The sequence below is a fragment of the Drosophila sechellia genome, chromosome 3R (genome assembly GCF_004382195.2).
Source record: "Drosophila sechellia strain sech25 chromosome 3R, ASM438219v1, whole genome shotgun sequence".
NCBI lineage: Eukaryota > Metazoa > Arthropoda > Insecta > Diptera > Drosophilidae > Drosophila > Drosophila sechellia.
In genome coordinates, this window is record NC_045952.1 from 25,233,753 (window position 1) to 25,249,334 (window position 15,582).

General features: G+C 48.2%; 6 protein-coding genes across 9 annotated transcripts; 4 read left to right on the plus strand and 2 right to left on the minus strand.

Annotated features, from left to right (window-relative positions):
- Positions 1-21: 21 nt before the first annotated feature.
- On the minus strand, positions 22-2,223 carry LOC6617075. Its single transcript, XM_002041367.2, has 3 exons — positions 2,052-2,223; positions 981-1,991; positions 22-917 (listed from the first exon to the last, which is right to left on the minus strand). The coding sequence occupies exons 1-3, from the start codon at positions 2,116-2,118 to the stop codon at positions 886-888; spliced, it is 1,110 nt and encodes a 369-aa protein (XP_002041403.1). The 5' UTR covers positions 2,119-2,223; the 3' UTR covers positions 22-885.
- Positions 2,224-2,709: 486 nt separating this feature from the next.
- On the plus strand, positions 2,710-4,624 carry LOC6617076 (protein YIF1B-A). 3 transcript variants are annotated; one of them, XM_032721072.1, is made up of 4 exons: positions 2,710-2,819; positions 3,148-3,686; positions 3,740-4,126; positions 4,185-4,624. In XM_032721072.1, the coding sequence occupies exons 1-4, from the start codon at positions 2,798-2,800 to the stop codon at positions 4,416-4,418; spliced, it is 1,182 nt and encodes a 393-aa protein (XP_032576963.1). In that variant the 5' UTR covers positions 2,710-2,797; the 3' UTR covers positions 4,419-4,624. The 3 variants fall into 3 exon arrangements, with proteins under 3 accessions (XP_032576963.1, XP_002041404.1, XP_032576962.1); XM_002041368.2 differs by having other exon boundaries at positions 2,724-2,831; XM_032721071.1 differs by having other exon boundaries at positions 2,726-2,846.
- Positions 4,625-4,975: 351 nt separating this feature from the next.
- Positions 4,976-10,063, minus strand: LOC6617077 (WD repeat-containing protein 20). The gene is made up of 4 exons (XM_032721070.1): positions 9,033-10,063; positions 7,741-7,929; positions 5,736-7,670; positions 4,976-5,665 (listed from the first exon to the last, which is right to left on the minus strand). Exons 1-4 carry the CDS (start codon positions 9,582-9,584, stop codon positions 5,606-5,608), a joined length of 2,736 nt encoding a protein of 911 aa, XP_032576961.1. The 5' UTR covers positions 9,585-10,063; the 3' UTR covers positions 4,976-5,605.
- Positions 10,064-10,941: 878 nt separating this feature from the next.
- LOC6617078 lies at positions 10,942-11,525 on the plus strand. The gene is made up of 2 exons (XM_002041370.2): positions 10,942-11,021; positions 11,085-11,525. Exons 1-2 carry the CDS (start codon positions 11,009-11,011, stop codon positions 11,390-11,392), a joined length of 321 nt encoding a protein of 106 aa, XP_002041406.1. The 5' UTR covers positions 10,942-11,008; the 3' UTR covers positions 11,393-11,525.
- Positions 11,526-12,331: 806 nt separating this feature from the next.
- On the plus strand, positions 12,332-15,047 carry LOC6617080. Of its 2 annotated transcripts, none has more exons than XM_002041372.2 (2): positions 12,332-12,673; positions 14,703-15,047. In XM_002041372.2, the coding sequence occupies exon 2, from the start codon at positions 14,705-14,707 to the stop codon at positions 14,972-14,974; it is 270 nt and encodes an 89-aa protein (XP_002041408.1). In that variant the 5' UTR covers positions 12,332-12,673; positions 14,703-14,704; the 3' UTR covers positions 14,975-15,047. The 2 variants fall into 2 exon arrangements, with proteins under 2 accessions (XP_002041408.1, XP_032578695.1); XM_032722804.1 differs by lacking the exon at positions 12,332-12,673 and adding an exon at positions 12,771-12,872.
- On the plus strand, positions 13,698-14,341 carry LOC6617079. Its single transcript, XM_002041371.2, has one exon. It carries the CDS (start codon positions 13,730-13,732, stop codon positions 14,039-14,041), a length of 312 nt encoding a protein of 103 aa, XP_002041407.1. The 5' UTR covers positions 13,698-13,729; the 3' UTR covers positions 14,042-14,341.
- Positions 15,048-15,582: the final 535 nt, after the last annotated feature.

Sequence of the window (15,582 nt, forward strand, 5' to 3'; positions counted from 1 at the left end):
GCTTGATTGGTTACCGGAAAATTAACTTTAGAGATAAATAAGTTGCAGTTTTTATTTGTTTTTCAATACAACCTATGTAATATAAACGGAAAATATGAAATACCTATGTATGCACTAGATTATTAAGGCTTGGGTCTTAAATTGTTCATACGTATATAAAAAACAAGCGCAATGTAAGCATTTACATTAGGCTTAATAATATTTCAAACCGGTTTATCAATAGTGAAAAAATTAAAACGAAATATTCATTGAAACGATCGAGGATGATGAGGAATTTGCGTACTTAGGTAACGAGTGTAATTAAATACTAAGTTTGTTGCGTTCATCAGCTGCTTCTCAAGCAACTCGAAGACGTGAAGATATCCAACTGACCTATATATAACCATAGTCTGAATATTAAAAACAGAAGTCCTTCGCATACATTTCAATTAATTTAAAACGCTGTCGCACTCAACGAGCTTCCTGTCCGTGAATGAAAGCTCAACCGGGGGACGACAATTCACTGACTGTCGGCGACCAGTCGTATCCACCTGTCCGTCTGCGTCTTGCCACCTGTGCTGGTGGGCGGCGCGTTCGCGGCCCGATAATGCCGAACATATGGCGAGTCGCATGCGCCGAACGAACGCTCAGGCGCGTTCGATGCGAATATTAAGGGTCCTGCTTTAAATTACAATTAATTTTTAATTAGGCTTAAATTAACATTTTCAAAGACGCTTTGCAGCTGCATTAATCAATTAGCGTACTCGTATACAAAATGCTCAAGCAAGGGGGCACGCAAGTCAAGCGAAACAAAACGAAATATCTTAAATCTAACTTTGCTCATCACAATTGGTACTCGCTGAGGGGAAGCTGATTGTGTTCAGGGGCTGGTTACCTTATCGGGTTTCATTTCCGGCTGCCAAAGAGTTTGCCGCGCGCTGCAGGGAACAACATGATGAGTTTGCTTTGGTCTAGAAACGTTTGACTGCACTGGCACTTACCATGCGATGTGGCTGGGGACAGGGCGTGCGAGCTGGCATGCCGTTTGATGCGCGGAGTATTCCTTAGCTCTGAACCAGATGCGGAGGAGGCACTTGTGCAGGCATTTGAATTGGCCGTCACATTGGTCAGGGTGGACACTCCGCTGCACGAATCCCCGGTGGTTGGCATTGATTTGTAGCGCTGCAGCGAGGTGCGCGGCTTCTTCGGCATTGTGGCCTGCTGCACTGCCTCTTCGAGGGCGTTTAGCCAGTCCTCGCCCTCGCTTTCGTCTTCCAGAAATTTCATGTAGAAGGATGGCCGCTTCGCCGTGTGGTGCCTAGTGGGTGTGTTGCTTGTGCTTGGTTTGGGTGGTTCGTGGTGTTCTATTTTGGACTCCAGTTGCTGGGAGGCCTCGAGCAGGAAGAGATCCGTCTCCGAGTCGTTGAGGAAGTCTGCCATTGGATCGGGGGCAACTGCGGGAGGAAGCACTGGCGTAGCCTTCGCGCAGGCTGATCTTGTGCGGGGAGCAACAGGTGACGGAACTTTAGTTTTGAGTGGCATTACTGGTTCGGAAACAGCTATCTGCTCCAACTGGCTATTGAGCCTAGCGCAGCGCTCCTTAAGGAGAACATTAGCCCGCATCTGCTGTGCCCGCCACTGCTCATTATCCAGTTGGCTGCGTCTATCCTCGACTCCCTTAAAGGCTATCTGCCGGCGTCGTTCACGCTGGCTCAAACTGCCTATTTCCGCGGAGTCAAATCCACTGTCCGTAGTGGCATTGCTGCTTCGGTTCCAGCGCCAGCCCACTTCCGGACTTTCGGTGGCCAGCGTCTGGGAGAAGAGGCAGCTGGGCGAAAGGCTGATGTCTAGGCGGGGCGAGAAGTCCACACTGTCGTCCAAGCTGGGCTTGTGTTTGTGTGGGGGAGTGCTCTCCAGGTCGGACGTGATTCCCACAACTGAGGAGTTGGGCGAGCCGGGAGTGTCCAGGGATACGCTTACATTGTGCCCTGTACGCACGCTCTGTGGTGAAGCTATACAAAAAATGATTGTTTTATGGATATTCCTGGTTTTTCAAGTTGAGAAATCCTTACCACTGTGGCGCTTATGCAGCAGACGCGTGCTGAGCGTTAGAGATCGCCGTTTAAGTGCGTTCTCCATAACTTTGACTTAAGAACAAAATTAATTGCGATCAAATTATTTAACTAATCAAATTTGTTTTGTTTTGCGCTGCGGAATGCGCTAAAAATTAAAGTAAGCCGACAGTGTTGCCAGATGGCACTGTCAAAACTCACATGGTCACTCTGCTATTCAACTCGTTTTGTTTATAGCCCTGTTCCACTTATACGCATAGTTTAAGAAAAAATGCAAACTATGAAAATACATTCTTGTTGAAATATATTCAATACCATATATGTTTTCTTATATACTGTCTGACTTGATGTTATATTTGTTACAACCAATGCAAAAATGCAGTCCTGTAGTATTGTGCAAAATCAAACATTTATTCGTGTACTGAGACATACACTGGCATATAATTCCATATATCGTATTAAGATGTTCAATTAACTGAAGGGAAGTTTAGAGGGTACATATAATATATAAATATATCGAGTTACGGGTATAAATAAATATAAATATAAAAATGTACAAAAGTAGCAAATGGACACAGATTTTATTTTTTTTAATACATTTAGTATTTTATCCAAGGCAGTGCCGTCATTCTGGTAGGCGGTCGGGCTTTGGTATTTTGCAACACTAAACTCCGGTCACACTACAAAATGCTTATGGTGATGTGTTAAAAACCGAACTTTTGAATACAATTTACTGATCCAGGAAGATGAACTACAATCCAAATCCGGGTATGCGGAACCGTAAGTGGGAGAACTGTAAGGATCAGGCTACGCAAGCAAGTATACCCGAAGGATGCCCGGTGCAGCCGCTCCGGAATTTCCCCAGCCGCCGCCGACCGGAATCGGAATCCGGAGTGCTGTCACTGTTTACGTTACACGTTAACCCGTTTTGTGCGCCGCTCCTGGCTTCCACTGCATCCTGCCCCCCAGTTTCTATGCCTGCCCTGCGTTTCCGTTCCGTGCTGCGTGTGTAGCTTGAGTGCCTGTGTTCCCCGCTTCCCAGTTGTCTCGTTTAGATCCTCCGGCACTAACTAATGTTTGCTCTGTCCCAAAATAGCCTCAGCTGCCGGTCGCCCAAGGCCGCCGAAGCGTGTGAGTGATGTTAACGCCATGGGACCCTCGGCTCCGATGATGGGCGGTGGCGCCACCTTCATGGCCCCGCCCACCGGCCCCGGAATACTAGATCCCAATATGTACGGAGCACCTGCTCCGGCGCCGGTCAACAGCTATGGATTCGACCCCAATCTCGGCCAGCCCTCTCAGCACATTCAGCAGCCACCACAACAGCAGCCCGGATACGGATATGGAGCACCACCTCCCCAACAAGCGGCTGGGCCACCCACCTACGGAATAGGAGCACCTCAGCCTGTAACTCAACCCACTGGGCAGTACCCACAGTTCGCCATGTTCCAGCAGCCCATTGTGCAAGACATGGCAATGCAGTATGGCCAGAAGCTAGCGGATCAGGGCAAGCAGATCATGGAGAATCAGTTCGAGAAGTGGGTGCCAGTAGCCAAGCTCAAGTACTACTTCGCTGTGGACAACGCCTACGTGGGCAGGAAGTTGCGCCTTCTCTTTTTCCCTTATATGCATAAGGTAAGTTGTGAACCACGAACGGAGGAACCATATAAACTACATACTCCTTTTAGGACTGGTCCCTGCGTTACGACCAAGAGCACCCAGTGCAACCACGATATGACGTTAATGCGCCGGATCTCTATCTTCCCACCATGGGCTACATCACATACGTGATCGTAGCGGGTTTGCTTCTGGGCATGCAAAAGCGGTTTTCGCCGGAGCAGCTTGGCATTCAGGCCTCCAGCGCCATGGCATATAGCATTTTCGAATTGGTCATTTACTCCATAGCCCTGTACGTAATGAATGTGAAGACGAGCCTGAAAACGCTTGATCTGCTGGCATTCACTGGTTATAAGTACGTTAATATAGTGGTCTGCCTGATGGTTAGCACGCTGTTCTTTAAGTCTGGATATTATATTGCGCTGGCGTACACCAGTTTCTCCTTCGGCTTCTTTTTGGTGAGTTTGCGCTTGCTATTCATATGTGGAGCAATCAGTAATCCCACCTCCATTGTAGCTCCGCACGTTGCGGACGAAACTGCTGCAGGACAACTCCCCGGCTGCGCCCAGTGGAGCCATCAACTACGATCCGTATGGCAATCCACAGCAATTTGACTACAGCGGCGGGAAAAAGCGAAAACTCTACTTCCTGTTTATGGTCGTCGCGGGACAGGCACTGTTCGCCTTCCTGCTCTCTAAGCACCTATATCTGCCCGAGGCGGAGGTGCTGACGGTGCCCAAGACCTTCTAACCCACAGGCTTGATAGGTTAATTTGCATGCTACTTGAGTTAATAGTGGCCAGGATGCCCACTCAAATGTCGAACGGTTCCGGAGCCAAGGCATTGTGTTTTCCAGCATGAAGTTTGTGGTTGTCTCATCCGAGACTCGAGCGAGAGAAGCATATTTTTGTTAGAAACAAACACATTTTATAAATAAATACCAGCTATAAAAACTAATTTTTTATATAATTTTATTGAAATTTTAGTCTCTTTTACTGTAACGTGTTCTTGGTTGGTTTTGCTTGCTCGGCTCATTGTTAACTTATTGGCTAACATCGCAAGGTGCCGACTGTTGTTTCTCCTGGCTCGTTATAAAATATATGTGTGAAATGTTTGTTGCTGTGTTGGTTCGGGTTTCAGATTTCAAATTTCCGATCACCGATTTCCGGTTCCTGTCTGCATTTAGTCTAATTTGTTCGGTTGTCGACCGCGTTTGCGTCTGCATGCTAAAACGTTGCACTCGGCGGCTTGCATCAAAAAATAAAAGGCATACGAATCCATAGTAATAGTAATGATAACAGTTCCTACTTTAGGTTAGTTCGTGAGTTTATATAGTTAGATAGTTCGTCGTTGGTTAGTTTGGGGCCTCGGCCGCAACTCAGTACATAGCACAATGTGAAAAAATGTCCACTTCTCATTCCCGTCCATTCCATTCCTCTATTTGATTATGTTTATTATTTTAGTTCGCTAATGCAGTTCGCTTCTTCGTTCTTTTGCTTTATTTATCGTGTGTAGTGTAGGCTAGCACTTAGTAAATAGTTATAAACATGCTTTGCTTTGTTTTCAACAAATTCCACGTACTAAAAAAATAATACATTTACAACTAATAATTTAGATTTAACATATACGTTTGTTCTGTTGCCTGATGATGCTGCGTATAAAGATCGTAGTTATGTTGTACATAGCTATATATCGTATATATATATATGTATATATATATTACGGGTGTACGGTGTGTCTGTGTGTGGTTCATAAACTCATTTAGGCTACATTTGGAATACAAAATACGCAACATAAAAACCTTTAAAACTCTTGCTCCTATCAATAAATTACTGAAATCAATCGCCTAGCTTTAACCTAGATCACCGACTGCTTCTGCTGCTGCTCCTGCTGCTTGACAAGATTACGCTGATAGTTGACCAAGTCCACTTTATTGAACTAAATTACCGTCCCGCCGGGCGCCGCCGTCTGTCCAGGTGACAAGTGCTGAGTGGCGTGCTATCAAAGAATGATATATCATTAAAACATTGCCCGCTTCGAGTTGAAAGATTCAAGGTTTCGTACTTACCGTGGCATGACCTGGCCGCGCCCAGGTGTAGATGAATCCATCCTGGCACGCCGTCAGAAAGCAGTCCTCGCGAAAGATCAGCGCCGTCAGCCGCTCGTGGGCGATCTTCTTGCAGACCAGCGGCTCCAGCAGTGGGCACTCATCGAAACGGGGGCAGGCGGGCGTTCCGATGAGCTGCATGGGATCGAAGCTGCTGACACCGGAGCCAGAGCCCGCTCCAGATCCCGACGCATGGGCGGCTGTGGCCAACGAGGAGTGGTGCGAGGACCGGCTCAGCTTCAGTGACCCGAAACTATGCGCCGTCGAGCTGCTGCCAATGGCCCCGGCTGCATTCGAATCCAGAGTGCTCGAGTGGCCGAAGTTGGAGGAACTGCTGTTGTTACTCTGGCTGTGGTTGTTGTGTCCGCCCGTGTGGTTGTGTTGGTTATAGCTCTTCAGCATGCTCATGGCCTTGCGGTGCTGACGGTGCGCGGTCGAGTGGCTTCCCTCAATGCCAGCGGCCTTCTTTTCCGAGCTGCTCAGGAAGCTGAAGTTCGAGAGACGCTGCGTGAGGCTGTTGAAGGCGCTGAAACCGCTGCCCGAGTTGGAGGACTTGTTCGAGCTGTTGGAAGTCTTGCTGTTGTATCCCGATGTTGTCTGCGACGGTCTCTGTCCACTCCCGCTGCCGCCGCCCCCGTCAATGCTGTCCGACTTGGTGGCGGTGATGCAGTTGGGGAATTTGATTGAGTTGCCAGTGCCATGGTTGCGGTTGTTCTGCTTCGTTGAGGCCGCCGCTCCTGCTCCAGCCACCGAACCTGCGCCCGCATTCGACGAAGTTGAGGCGGGAGTGGCTGCCTCGGTGTCGCAGTCGTCGGGCGAGGATTGAGAGGATATCGTGCAGTTGGCGGTTGAGAACTTGCTGGAACTGCTATTGCTGTGCTCGCCAGCACCGTTTCCTGTGCCTCCGCCCGCTGATTCCCGTGTTGGACTACAGCTGCCCGATTCCGCTTGCTGTCCAGTCGCTTGACCAGACATGGCCACTGGTCGGATTACCTTGATGTCGTCTTCTGCTTCCGCTTCTTCGTCGACACCACCGTTGAGATAGCCCCTTTCGCTGTTAGCGCGCTGCCTTAACACCAATGGATGTCGTAGAACGTCCTCCGTTATGTCCCACAGGCAGATCTGCGTATCCTGACTGACGGAGCCAAGTCTATAACTCATTAGCTTTTCCGCCGAAGAAGCGTCCGAGCGAAAGGAAGCCGAGTGTGGTCCGTTGCGGGCAGCGTGTACGGGTGTGGAGTTTCGGTCGAAACCCTCGAAGCCACCATTGGCCGTGGAATCTCCGGAGAAGCGCGCCTCTCGCGAATGGGAGTACTCGTTCATTTGATTCTCATCGTCGCTGAAGTCGCCGCCATCCCAGTTTGTGTACGATGTGGTATACGGGTCAAACGCTACCACAGAGACCCAGGACCGATGGCCCTGTCCACGAGCAACCACTCTTCGCTCGTGCAGCGACCACACAGTCACCAGGTCATCCTCGCCACCAACGACAATGTACTTGCCGTCGGGGGACCAGCACACGCACAGGAAGCCGCCGAAGTAGGAGCGTGCGATTCCGAGCAGCTCCATGGTGTCGTAGTGAAAGACGCGCAGGAAACCGTCCTGGGAAACCACCGCCAAATGAGAGCCGCAAGGCGAGAAGCAGAACTCATTGACGCAGCAGTTGTCGGTGCTGAAGACCCACTTGAAGAGCGGGTTCCTTGTGGTCTTGGACTTGCTGGTGAGTATCGTATAGCCGTCGCCAAGCTTGAAGGGCTGATAGCTGGGCGCTGTAGCGGCGCAGGGCAGTTCCTCGTTGTACAGGTACAGGTGACCTGAGGCGTGGGCGGCGAGGAACAGGTGCGGTGAGTTGGGTAGCCACTTTAGGCAGGTCACTTTGGTCTTGTCGATCAGTCGCTGAGAAACACACACAATAATCAGTTTGCTTTGAAGGGCTATATATATAAATCTCAGTTGTAACACTCACCTCCTCATTGAAGAGCTTCCTCACTTCCCGAGGACCAACGTGCGGGGAGACCAGCTGGATTTGACCTGTGGTGAAGCCCACCAGCAGGGGCGCTCCCGTGGGCGTGGCCGAGCTCACGTTGAAGTCGTGGCAGCTGGGATTGGTGCCCTTGTAGAACTTCTTATCGATCGGCTTGCTCATCTCCGTGCCCTGAAAGTAAGTCAACAAGAGTCACTATCATCTGTTTATGTTTATCTTGGTCGTTCTGAATTGCATTACGTTTTCCTATTATAAACCTATAGAGGGTGCAGCGAGAAACTCTTTGAAGAGTTGCAATAAAACCCAACGTTCATTAATGGAAACAAAGTTTATATAATATCTTGTGACCAAGATGGAAATGTTTATAAGCTGACAACCGATTGGAAATTGAAGAAAGCGTTATCATAAACTCGATGCTCTGTGCAACAAGATGCCATTGGATGTGAGCTTGTATAAACAAATCACTGAATCAACACAAGAATTATAGAAACTTGAAGTTATGGTTATTTTCGAATCAGAATACTTTTCAAGATTAAGAATATGAACTGCTATAACAAATAGAATGGAAGATTACGTTCAGTGGGTTGAAATAAGATTGGAAATTAACACATTCGGAAAGCGGAGTGGAAATGAGCAGCTTGTTGGCGGAATCAGGTGGGAAAAGCTCTATGCAAGCCCGGCCAAGTTCTCGCCAGCAGAAAACTATGGCAACAAAGAAGCCAGCTAAAGCAAATACAGAAGGAGAATCGCAAGCTGTTGCCGCACAGAATGCCAAAGAATTAGAAACAGCTGCTGGGCAGGGGAAACAGGGCAAACACAAGCGCGACGATGAGCAATTCGAAAGCCGCACCAGGATTACTCTATCGGCATGTTCGTTGACTGCAGAAGGTGCTTAATTGGACAAAAGCCTGTCCCTGGCTGCTTTCGAGGGTTGCAAACACAAGTTAGGGTAATCCGCGCGCAGGGATGAGCTGAAACCGCTCACAACCGACTGCCTTCGAGCGCAATAAACATTCATAAAAACGCCAAACAAGCGAATTGATCATCAAGCGCTCGAAGTGGAGCAAATTAAGTACACTGGGGGGACACTGCATGCAAATGGCAAGGTATTTTAGGCCCCCGCCAATTGGCTGGTGCAATCCGCCTGGAATGCAATTGCCGGCAGCCTCTATTCTATCTCTGGTGTGATAAGCTCGCTGCACCGCCTCCTGCACCATTCCTCCTCCATCGCGCGTGCTTGCGCATGGAGACTATCTCTGCCCGACAATGTTTACCTTCTTGGCGCCGCGAAAGGAGTAAACGTAGAGATCTCGTCCGAAGTTGAAGCATATGCGATCGCCTCCTAGGACCTGATTGGTGGCCACGCCATTCTGGTCGACGACGCCGCCGTTCATCATGGAGTGCATGGATATGCCGCCGCCCAGACGCGCCTCCACAGTGTTGGTTCCGGCACTGTTGCTGTTGTGGTTGCTGTGGCTATAGTTGCTGTCACCGCCGGCGCCTCCATTTGATATTGCTGTGCTGGCTCCGGCTGCTCCCGTTGGCGACGCTCCTGGCGAGCTGCCATTCGTTGTAGTGGTGTTGGCTCCTGCTCCTCCGCCGCCCACAGGTGTGCCCACGCCCGCATCCGAGCCGAGCTTGCCCTGCGCCGGACTGGGCAGGGTCACCATGGAGACGCGCACCTGCGGCGAGCTCTGGTTGCTGCTGTAGCCCACCCGGTTGGGCCGCGAGTACTCCGAGAGGGTCAGCAGGCGGTAGGTGCCCTCGCGGGTGACGAACTGCGTCTTCAGGTCGTCCTTCACACTGGCGTCCAGTTGGTTGGCCATCTCTGGTGCGGCTACCGCTCCTGCTCCTCTGCTGGTGCTGCGCCTTCGCCGATCCACCGATCCACTCGGCACTCAGCCCATGTGAATGCCAGGTGCCAGTGGTGCTAGTGGTGGCTCTGCGGGCGCTGCAGTTCCTTCTACCCAGCCACGAAAATCGCTGGCTGTCGCCGCTAATTAAGCGCAGCGGGGTTGGGCTTGCCCTTCGCTTGTTTTCTTCTTATAATTAGATTTAATTCCTTCACTACACCGAGTTTCGTGGGGCTGTGCACTGTTGTTGTTTCTGCCGTTGCAGCTGCGTTCGCCAAGTTTTCCGAGTTTTCCGGCCACTGCGCTGGTTGCCTGCATCACGGCGTGGTGGCGGCGGGGTGAGGGTGACGGGGATCGCGGTTATCGCATCGGCCGCACGCTCGCTTTTATTCCGCACAAATTACTTAATTTATTTCTAATTTCTGATTGGGCTTAGCGATGTGAGAAAACGTCGATACTTTCCGTCGATACTGTTCGATGTTCTAGCATTGATATCGATGTTAGTACGAAGAGCTGGATTTACATCGCTTCACAAGCTGGTCACTCTTAACTATTTAGGGCCGAAATATATAAATTGCTTTTATTATTACTTTTTTATGACAATTGCACGTAAATATTTAGCGTCTTATTTATAAATTATTTGAGAGTTTTATCATTGAAGCAATATAATTCCAGTGAATGCAGCCAGACTTTCCGAAATTTGTTGATGATGGGCAGCATTGAAAAGTTTGGCGCGTAATTTGAATTTCATGAATATCTAAATTTCACTCGTTTATGCAAAATATATGAACATAATAAAGTTTTCATAACTTTAATTTAAAAGTTTTCAGTTAGTTGGTTGTATAACCTAACTTTGGTTTTTTTGTAAATGCCATTTCTGCTTTCATTTTCCTTCTTGATTTTTTCCAGTATTCACTTTTTTGCTCTATCAATGGACAACCAAAAAAATAAACAACGTTCGACAGAAACCAATGACACTGACTTGCGTTATTCCAGCAACTGGCATTGTGTGTGTATGGTGTTAGCCGGAAATGCATTTGGCATGTCCTGCGAAATTGGCCAGTAAAAAAGAAGAAGAATGAAGCTGCTGTTTTGCTGCCCTTCCGCCTTTTACTTGCTCCCATTTTCTCGTTACTTTGCACTGCCAATTGCATTGAAGTTCCCAGCTAAATCTCGTTTGGGACACATGTCTTTTGTCTTGGCATTGTCACCCGAGGAATTCCCCTCCATCAGCTTAGTCCGACCAAGTGAGATGGGCAAACAAGCGACGACCTCGGGCAGCGCATCGAACTCGAATCAATCAAGAGCGATTGATAAGAATGGCCACTTGAGCGGCTGGAGTGTTCGTATAAAAACCATCCGCACCAGCCGGAGAATCACCCACTTTCATTAAAACTATGCATCCGCAAGGTGAGTATATGCGCTCGCTGTTCGTCGCAATTCGCAGGACTAAAGCTGATTATATCCGATTAGCTTCGTTCTGGTCACTGGCCTGCTGCCTTGTACTGCTCCTGCTTCCGTCCGGAATCCGCTCGATGTGCAACGATGCCACAGAGCCGGGATGCCTCCACCCGGCGGAGTTGCACATCCCCCAGCGTTATTGTTTGGACCCCACCAAGTACTGGCTCTGCGACGGCATCAACTCGCAGGCCCAACTCCATAAGTGCCAGCCCAACACCGGATTCGACCAGGACCTCAATGCCTGTGTGCCGTGGACCGCCTGGGAATGGAAGCCATGCCAGGAGCCACCAAGTCGTCCTCCTGGGTGGGCTGGATGCTAGACAATGCTAGTGAGAAAGTCCTTGTTGCTTGGACATAATTATGGATTTTGCTTAAATTAAGAACTACCTAACAAAAAAAATGTTCTGCTTTTTGTCAATTTTCACAGTTTAAATTGTGTTCGCATAAATGAAAATAGCCTTACTCATCTTTATTACAATTAAAAAATTGTGTTGTATAAACACTTTAAATAACCAAAAAAATTTAAATTTCACACGTATATGGGTTAATAAGCATTTGCATTTTCAGTATAGAAAAACTATATTAAATACATGCTAATTTATTAGATTTGTATAACATTATCCGTTTGCAGAATTCAGAAGGTTATTTTCACTGCAAAGATTAAGCAATATGTCACGCTCTTTAACATAATTTAAGCAAATAATTACGAAAATATAGCTAAGCCAATTTAAGTAGATAAGAACTTAATAATCTATTTATTTATTTGTCATTACAAGACATTTACATATCATGAAGCTGTTTAAATTTAAAATGCCAAGAATAAACCAATTATTTCTAGTAATGGCTTTGAAGAGCATCCAAATGATGAAGAAAGCAGCGAGATGGTTGCCAAAAATGTTTGAGGCAGTTCGTCTCCATGTCCCCAAGTTTCCCCCGTCATCTTATCTGGCCAATGTCAAGAGCACGATCCGCGGGAGCGATAAGTCGCATATCTCAGTGCGAGTCTCGATGATGATATCTCTATGAATCATATTTATGGGCTGCGCTCCGAGGCACACTATTTTCTCTCAGTGTCCCGGATGGCGGAGATTTGGGTATTGCATTGGTTATTTTTATGGCAGCGTTGTGATGATGATCCGCCGATGGCCAGTTGCAATTACGGTTGCCATTGTTAACGCGTGGCTTCTGACGCCAGTTAAGCGGTCTTGACTGACGGGTCACGCCCCTTTTTGGTGGGCATTTGTCATAAATCAATATGTGGGCGCATCCGCGTCCTGTGATCCCACCCACGCAGTCAACCACCGGCGAGCCGATCCCTTTGCTCCCTGGCTGCCTGGCAATAAGTTGCACTATTTTTGATGCACTCGCCCGTGTAGTTGGTGCGAGAATTTTATTTCATTTCACAGTTGTCAGTCAAACGCTTTGTCAGGCCGCCGAGCACATCAATAAGCGGCGAAAAAATACGATTCAATTGAATTTTTATTTCTCGCTTTCGGGGCGACGTGCGTGCGAGAGCCAACAAAATATTTGCATGTAAAAGAATTTTCCGCCAGGCAACAAACGGAGAAGCGAAGAGGCAGCAGCGTGAATCAAAGGGAGAGGTATAAAAATTGTGAGATGAAATTTTAGCATACGTGACGTATACGCAATATATTTAATTGCATTGAAGCCTCTTTGTTTTCCATTCCGTTTAATCCCGCTGCAAGTATGTTTTTAAAAGTGAGCCGACAGTGGACAAAAAAAAGTGCGCCACATAATTGGGTTTCGGCATTTTGGAGAGGTCGGATGAATTTTAAATCAGTGAGTGGGGGCCCTACCTGCGCTGGCTAAAATAATGGCCTTGTCTTTGAAAATCTGAAAATACTCGGAGAAATGCTACAAATGCCACACGAATTAGCATAAATCACTGTGGCAAGGACAACGGCGGCGGCAGGAAGTGGGCATTTTGCAGCCAGCCAAGTGCCGTTCCTCCCGGTGGCTTCACTTAATGGCAGACATTAATAACCCGATTTAATTTATGGCCCAAAACTAACAAAAGCCCAATCCGCAAAACTGAGCAACAAAGGCCAAGAAGGGCGGCCAGGAGGCCTTTTCCAAACTCCCAACTGCCGACTCACGACTCCGGCTGCACTGTGCAGTGCACTGGGGCAATTACTCAAGTGCGCCAGGAGGACGAAGGACGTAGTGTGGCTTAAGGCGCACTCCTCCGCCCGCCGCGCAGCCAGGTGAAATTTGTTGGCCCAGCCCCAAAAATGCCTTTGAGTCAGTGTTTTGAATTAATTAGCCAGCGTATCCAGCCGAGGCAACATCGTTGCTACTCCGCTTGTTTGCGGCCTGCCTCGGCTATCTCTGAAAATAATTTACAGCTGCCGTTGATGTCATGAATATGCAAGCAGGCCGACCGGGATGGGTCCCCACCTGGACCCACCTGGCCAGCTCCTATCCAGCTCGTCTCGAGCGGAAGAAACAGCAATTGGGCAAACAAACAGCGCCATAAAATGCGAAAGCAGAGTGGGTTGCTGGGGGCAGGAAATTCCAGATGAGCTTATCGCGACCACAGCATCACACCTCAGTTCCGCTCGATAAGATTTCGGCTATCCGTGGAGTGTATAAAAAGCGCTCCACCGATTAGCAACGAAAGCCACCCCTAGTTCAAGATGAAGTTCCTGCCTCTGTTCGCTGTTTTCCTAATCCTGGGCTGCTCCTCCTTCTGCAGCGGAGCTGCTGTGGCCAAGCCCACGGGTCAACCCGGTTGCCAAACGGCCGAGGAGCTGGAGGTGGCATTCTACGCCCACTTCTACCTGAAGAGCTCCTTCTGGGTGTGCTCCACCCAGGGCGTTCCCGCTACCCTCGCCCAGTGCCCCGTTGCCTCCGCCTGGTTGGATTCCGCCAAGGCCTGTGTTCCGTGGCCCCAGTGGGTGTGGTCGCCCACTGTCCAGCCGCCCAGCCAACCCGAAGTTGCTGCCTAGAATTGGAGATTTAACAAAACAAAATAAATCAAATAAGCAGTAATATTAACTATTTTCTTTTTATATTACCTTGTCATGCAGTCAAAAAGTCAAGAGTTGAAGGGGAAAGTCACTTTTTTAAGCAATCTCTAGTAAAAGTAAATATTTAGTAAATAACTTTGATAAATAACTTAGTAACTAACTAGCGCGCGTGAGATAAGCACAAAGACTTTGCACATTAATCAGATAAATAATGGAAATTTTTCTTAATCACTTAATTTACAAAAAAATAAAGGAATTTTATAAACTTTTTTAGCTTAATGGTTAACTGTGTTTTTGCGGGCATTAAACTAAAGCACTTAAAACAACGCAAACACATTTGTCGCCGCACTTTTCTATTTGTTTGTTGACAATGAATAGTCTATTTTAAAAAATATTTGCACATGTTACGAGTGCGAAAAAAACTACTAACTTTGCGAACTTTTTTATTACGCGTTTACAAAGCTGTAAAATATTTTTAAAAATACATGTATTCATATACAATTATGCAGCTTAAACTATATTGAGTTACAACATAACTGATGTGGTTAACTTAATTTGGTCCAAAATGAATAGGCTTTAATATATACGTGTATGATACCCAAAATCGAATGTCCTTAAATTCGTGTCCTCTCACTTTCAGCCATGTCTGGTCGGGACTACAACGGAGAGCCAGGCTGTCGCAGTGCCGAGGAACTGGGCCAGTGCTACCGGCACTTCTGGGATCCCACCGCCTACTGGCAGTGCGGCGGGAAATCGAAGGGGGAGGAGCGGGATCGGGAACGGGAACGGCCCGCCCAGCTGCAGCGTTGCCCGGCCAACGAGCTCTTCTACGATCGGGAGCGGCGGTGCGTGAAGTGGAAGGACTGGCAGTGGACCGAACCGCAGGATCCGCCCACAAAGCCGCGCAAATAAAACAGGACGCGCGCGTTCGCTTGTATTGAAACAAATTGTCGAAAATATAATTTAAAAGCGCTTTTCGATTTTTCCCGGTTGAGTGCTGGTTAATTTATGCGCGGCCTGCTGCTCCAAGGACATGGGCGAGGAGCTGGTGCCGGTGATGGTGGTGTTGGTAGTGGGGCCAGGACATAAGCCGCTTTAGGGTGGCCGCCTCGCATGTTGATGCTGGCGGGGATTTGCTGTTGTTTTTCGATGCCGCCGAAACGCCATACGTGCAACAATTACGAAATGTGCGTACGCATGGGTGTGTGTGGGTGTGGCATGGAATGGAATGGAGTGTCCTTGGTGCTCCAACCGGATGGTTGTGCCCCCTGTTTGTTTGCGCAATTTGGTAAATTGACATGACGGCAATTTCCCATGGTCGGCGGGCACTCGTTGAGCTGCACGGACTTAACTTCGCGCGCTAGTTTTAATAATTTTTAATTAGCTGCAGCGGAAAGCTCTCAAATGGACAAACAAAATGTGTAGCGAGCTTTGCGGCACTTTCGGGTATTATTTCCGCCCCGACCGCACCGCCGAATTTTCCACAGCCGCCGCCTAATGTAATTGCGAAATTTGCTTTG